Genomic DNA, 6,686 nt, shown 5'->3' with positions numbered 1-6,686 from the left:
ATTATATATATAACTATATAAGCTTGTACAAAAAAGGCCTCCTTTGGAGTATATCGAGTGTTTTAAACTAAAATACGTATTGTATAATTGACTACATGTCTGATTAAATATATGTATATTCGAGGAGTGCCCAAGTAGCATCTAAGAAGGTCAGAGTCGGACACGTGCCGGACACGGATAAGGGAGCCCAAATGAAGTGCCAAGATAACTAGCTTCCTACATATCATAGAGGACATTATTTACTTTACTCCCGCCCATAATCTATGGGAGGAGAAGTGGGTTTCTCTTGTTGTACCACTTATCGGTATTATAAGTCAAATGTGGAAGGTTACTAATTCACTTCATTATTCATTGCAAATGTATTGATACTGAGACATCCTCCTCAAACTACTTTCTTTTTCTTTATAAAATGCAACCCACACAAACACACTAATCCAGTAGCTGTCTCGATTTTCTCCTTTCATCCCCCCTCAAGCTAAATATGAGTGTTAACTCTTTAGATCCAACAAAACCTTATGTAATCTAAAAGTTCTACTAGCAAGAAAAATGTAGTTTGAAAGCAGCATATTTAAGATAGCAATTATACATGGAAGGATCTAAAGCATGCATCACTACCATAGACTGCTATTTACTTGTAGAAAAAAGAGATTCATAACATCACATTGATCATTTAAAACAAACCTTTCTCCCTTACCAAAACATTATCTTCAGATCATTCTGCACTCGATCACGCTCAAGAGCAAACACTTGCATTCCCAAAAAAGATGCACAAGACCGATAACCAACCGATCTTCACCCATTAATCTACATCGCAAAAAGTCCTTCAACCATCAAAACCCTCCTGCCTCCTCTTCAACCCACGTTACCCACTCACAAAAACTAATTCAGCCGCCCCCATCAGCATCCTCTTCACTAGTTCTCAATCTTTTGTTGAAATTGATCGGCCGAACCGTCTTCCTAGCCGTCTGCCTCTTTCTCCTAACCACATTTCGCGTCGGTGGGGTAATCTCCATCTCCTCCTCTTCCTCCTCCTTGTTCGGGCCCCACTGAAACCGATACCCACCAGGGAACCCCACCGGGAAACACCCCCAGCTACAATAATACATGTCCGCCCCCTCCACCGCCTGGGGCTCCTCCGGCAACTCCACACCCAAGAACACGCCCCTGCATTTGGGGCACCTCATCTCCCTCCCCTCGTAAACCCTCTCATACTCGTGCACGTGGCGCACACGTCCAGAAAGTAGGCCCCGGGGATCCAGCTCGACCCCGGGCCGGCATCGTACCGCGATCTTTCTCCGGATCGAGAGAACGCCATAGGCCTCGTTGACGAGGTCTAGGGCCCTGTCGCACTGGCGATCCTGTTGAGGCCGGATCGAGGAGGCGAGCTAGGCTCGGTAGCTGAAGAGAGGGACTCGGGGCTGAACACGTTGCGGGCGCGGCTTCCGAGGCGAGACGGGTAGAGTCGGGGAGGCCAGTGGACGGTGGCGACGGCGAGGATTTGGTCGGCGATGAGCTGAGTTCTCGGGGTGATGGGGCTTGACTGGAGGGCGAGGTCGCGTAGGATCTGGCCTCGGGGAATTGGCCGAGGGAGAGGGCGAGGCGAGCGAGGAGGAGGAGTCGCCGTCGTCGCCGCCGTCGTTTGTGAGAGCTGTTGGGTGCATTTTTGGGGATCGGGAGGGGAGGGAGGGGATCGAGTGGGGATTTTATTAGAGTTGGGATTTCGATTCGGGGGAAGGAGTTAGGGTTTTTTGTCTGCCACCTGTTATGCATGCAGCGGTTTTGCTGAGGCGTGGGCCTCCACCTCTCACCTTTATTTTAGATTAATAAAAAGAAGATCAAATTTCTCAAAGAAAAATTACTTTAAGCACTCAAAATATAGGCTTGACTGGAGGGCGAGGGTCAGATCCTACGCGACAAGGGGACACGTGAGTTGTCTCTCTCTTATTGCATAATGAGCTGCTATTACATAATAAGCTGACCATAATTAATGATGACCAGCTCATTATCCAATAGAAGAGGGATATCTCGCATGTCCCCCTGTTAGTCTTATATTTTGGATCCCTATAGCAAAGCTCTTTCTCAAACTTTCTCAACTCATATTCTCTCTCTCTCTCTCAGTATCTTTGTCTGAAGCCATGCATCGTGTTGGGGAGTTTATTTAGTAAGGAAAAAGTAAGAGGAGATAAAACTAGAAAGAGAAAAGATAAATTGATAATAAAAAAAATTATAATATGTTGTTTGAGAGTTTTGGAGCGAGTGTTATGGAGTGATATTTGTTTCATCATTTTCGGAACTCTCCCCGCCACCCCGTCTACCTTGCCGTCGACCACCTCTTGTTTCGTCTCACCATCGACTCTGTCTCGATCTCAGCAAAATATGCTCTCTGTTTCTTAGCAATACATTCAGGGGGCAATATGGGCTTCTGAAGCCTCAGAGAAGATAACCTGATGCCGTTACCTCCGTCGACATGCCGGAAAAGAACTGCCAATAAATACAATGCCGCAGCAGCTCGGTCGCAAAAAAGTATCGGTCATCAAACAACAATGAAACCGTAGGTTACACAAGCGATGGTACTTAAACATTAAAAAGTGAAGCAACGATAATGAAGCTTCGTACAAAAAAAAATTCAAAACTATGGACCAAGGATTCACATAGGCTTCGCGCAATTCACGCTGTAGCATTTCTCATTTTTATTTTTAGCAGACATTAGTCCATTGTAAATACAACCACGATGAGATAAAATCCGAAAAGGAACCCGATGAATCTGTTTTCACAGTCGAAACAACACAGAAGTCATTAAACTAAAAGCGTTAATTGTTTAGACTACATAAAGCTAAAATAGAGAAGATGTATACTTCTGCAATCCAAACACGCTTTAAATTTTCACTTTGTAGGGTCAATAGTTTACCTGTACTGCAATTAGCCCCCTGAGACACAATATACGCTGCTGACGATTCATCTGTATATACATAATAAGATTATTTGGTACAAAACCGTGCCTGGAGAAATTTTATATAAGGTAACGCAACGACAACGCAGTCACAACTGATAGATATTTCGAATCGCAGTGTTGATGTTTTTGCAATCGAAGTCCATGATCTTCATCCAGTTCTCAAAGTCTCCAATCTCCTGTTACTCAAAATTACAAAGTGGTATTAAGTAACTAACAAGAAACAAATAATTGACAGATTTAGTGCAAAATTCTAAAATTTGAGAAAAATTACAAGCTTGACGGAAATTACCAGATGGGGGAGAAAAGAACTAGCGAACTGTTACCATAGGTTACAACCAAAATTGAAGTAATGGTTAGCAAAAATAACTTGGAACAGGTCAAAGGATGCAGACTATGAAGGAGGAAGTCTCTATATATGACACTATTATTGTGTCTTGCTCTTTCACATAAAATGCTCTTCATTTTAAAATTTTCATCACAAACTTTAATTTGCCATAACTTATTACTCTAGCCATTAACGTTGTTTGTGAGATTTTTCCAATGGTTCAGAGGGGCTACACATAATTTTGAAAGTGCAGGGGGGTTTCTCTGATTTATAAAGTTCAGGGGGGTTTTGTGCAGAAACACCCTTTTTTGTAGTGGGTGGGGGTGTGAAATTTAGCAACAAAGAAAAAAATTGTTGTTTTGTTTGGCTTAACTAGGCTTAAAACTGACCTTTAAAACAGAGTTCATTGCATGAGAAGCAGCAAGCCATTGATTCATCTGCTTCTTGTAGCGAACAATTGTAGTAATTAATGCACGTATCTCAAGCTCAATACGTTTCTCGTTAATAAATACTTCTTCCACTCCTCCGTTAACACTGTCCACAAGAAGTTCAGACACACGAACAGCAGTTCTTAGAGCATCCTTCTTCGCTTTGTCTGTGTTAAAGACATGGTACACTCAAAATTAGCCTATGAATCATATCATGTACAGGTTTATAGTCCACATAAATTTTTTTTTTTTTTTTTTTTTTTTTTTCATGCACTTACAAATTTACAATATAATATATTTTGTTTTGTAAATACGGTTACCAACTCTTACGAGATGCAATGGCATCAAAGGTTTTATCCTATGCCCATTATTGCTAGAAAACCAGAGGAAAAAAAATGATAGATAATTTGCAAAATTCCAACTCTGCTATCCTAAACAGAACTGAGAAAATATTTACCAGCTATCAATTTCTAAAAGGACAATTAATACTGAAATTAAAACATAACAATAAACTAATCCTGAAATTTGATCATGGTTCATGCCCTACCACAAAATCAAATCAAGTATCTACAAAGCATGAACACTTCTCTATAAGTCCTGCACCTGTGTGTGATAATGTAGACACTGTCGTTTCATGGAGTCAGACATACCGAGTGTTGTTCAACCTAAAACTTTTGTACTTTTATCAGATTTAAGGCACAAGAAGGCATGATTTGTTTATTGGGTCCTTTTGAATTTAAATTAATGTGGTTTGTAGTGTATTTGCCTAATACCCAAAATTAAATAGTTAAAAGAAAGCTTCAGGAGCCATATCTCTTGCTGCCCCTTTCTCGTAGTCCAACTAGATCCAACCTCAACGAGAGATGAGGTCTTCTTTTAACAACACTAACCCCTTCATCAAAACCCACCAATAACCACGAGCAAGTATATTATGCTAAATTGGATTTGTTCCTATATTTGATTGATTATGTTTAATCAAAGTAATATTGTCAGCTATTAGTAGTTATTGTACAGATAATGTACACATTGTATGTGATGTATCTTACTCGTACTTCCATCTTACAAATTTTCCATTTCCCGTGTCCCTGTTCATGTCCAGCATAATTGACCATCTCATGAAAATTTCGACAAAGTTCTACTGCAAGCTATCAACTGAACATTAACCCTCCAAATCAGTCTAAAGTGCTAGCCTAGAAACAATGCAAAAGCGAAGGCCTTGCTGTAATCGGCAAGGTTTTAAATGTCGGATGTCGGGTTCATGTCGGATGGCTAAAATCCATGTCGGATAGCGGAAATCGGGGATATATCGGGGGACATTGACTAAATATCGGATTTCTAGATCGGGTAGTGCGCATGTGTATAATATCGTGTCCTAAATGTAATCTAAGCATTCATAAATTCAATATAAGCATACTTTATAAATTCTATAGACTAAACATATAAAAAAGTAAATAATATATGGATTTAGGTTCATAAATTCTTTCTATCGGGTTCATAAGAAACCCTTAAACATGAGAACGGGTCAAAAGAGTTTGAGTATTTATCACTAAACCCAAACCCCATAACAAAAAACAGATCTTAAAAAAAGTACCATATCGGTAGATTTTTTAAAGCTAAAAAATAGGCCGATATGCCCGATATGACCCTGATATTTCCGATTTGGCCCTGAAAACCGACATACGAGTTGAAAACGTCCATGTCGTATCGGTCAAGCCCTCAAACCGATATGTAGACTGACATGTCGGACATGCCGGGCGACATTTAAAACCTTGGTAATCGGACAAAGGTCATTCTCATGTACGGAAAATAAAATAGTAGTTTAATCTCGGGCAACCCTGAGAAAAGACACTAGAGGAAAGATACATTGATACATCTGATACAAGAACTTACAAATTGACTCTAAGCCATGAACAAAGGTAATAAAGCCAAAGCAAACATGTTATTCTAACTTCTCTTGAACGCGTCGCAGAAATGTAAAACAATACATACCAACTAAGCAGGCATAGACTAGAATGTTTTCATATAAGATTTCAGGGTATAATTTAGAAGTTTTGCTCACTTTGAGTTTGAGATAACTCCGCAAAACTTTTTCAGCTATCTAAAAACAGATTCAGAAGTTTTCGAGTTTAAGTGACATTTCCAATCTTTTCGGGGGTTATCTCAAAATGGGTCAAACTTCTTGCCGGTTTTACCAAATTTACCCAAAATTTTCTAACAACTAGGGCCACCATCCCCAATACACGCTAAATCTTTCACGAGCCATCAAATTAATTTTGAACTATTGGGGGTTGAGCAACAATTTGTTAATGAAACTAAATTCCAGCTCGAGGGAGACAATAACATCTCCACCCAATTTGTAAAATCATCTAGGCAATGGGTTTCTAAGGAAACTATGGAAGATTAAATACAAGGATAACAGTAATCAGCCAAATCCTAGCACAAACAAAAAATTTTCCACTTTTGGGTAATTGCAATTTCATTAAATTTTATGGCTATACAAGAAATGGGTAAGAGATTGAAGCTGACCAGTTCGTTCTCTGATTCCAGAAGATCTCTGTTGGTGATCGTGAACGATTTGAAGCAGCGATGATTCGAGACTGCCCACATCGCCGCTAGTCCTTTCCATTGCAAACCAGAACCCAACATTGAGAGAGAGATCCCAGCCGAGACTTAGTTGGGCCAGTTGGGCCTTATGTTGTATATTAATGGCCTTCCTCTTTTAACCCAATTTGTGAATGAAAATAAAAATAATAAAGATAAGGAGAATGTTTCTATGCCTATGAATTATTGGTTAAATTTGTATAATACATACTAATTTAATAAGTGCATTAGAGTAGCGTTTAATTCTGAGAGGAAAATCATAATTTCGGAGAGAAATCTATATCATGAACAAGGAGAAGCTGCTCTAATTTAATAACTTTGATTCTGTTTGCGTCGAAAGTTAATGTATTCATTGCGGTATTCATTACAATCGTTACAA

The 6,686-nt window shown here is 39.7% G+C and overlaps 1 protein-coding gene across 1 annotated transcript; it reads right to left on the bottom strand.

The window, feature by feature from the left end:
• LOC109830104 (biogenesis of lysosome-related organelles complex 1 subunit 1) lies at positions 2,784-6,383 on the bottom strand. The gene is made up of 3 exons (XM_020397260.1): positions 6,233-6,383; positions 3,668-3,873; positions 2,784-3,129 (listed from the first exon to the last, which is right to left on the bottom strand). The coding sequence occupies exons 1-3, from the start codon at positions 6,330-6,332 to the stop codon at positions 3,040-3,042; spliced, it is 396 nt and encodes a 131-aa protein (XP_020252849.1). The 5' UTR covers positions 6,333-6,383; the 3' UTR covers positions 2,784-3,039.

The sequence above is a fragment of the Asparagus officinalis genome, chromosome 2 (genome assembly GCF_001876935.1).
Source record: "Asparagus officinalis chromosome 2, Aspof.V1, whole genome shotgun sequence".
Classification (NCBI taxonomy): domain Eukaryota; kingdom Viridiplantae; phylum Streptophyta; class Magnoliopsida; order Asparagales; family Asparagaceae; genus Asparagus; species Asparagus officinalis.
The sequence above is the reverse complement of the archived record's forward strand: the minus strand, read 5'-3'. Positions and strand labels throughout refer to the sequence as shown.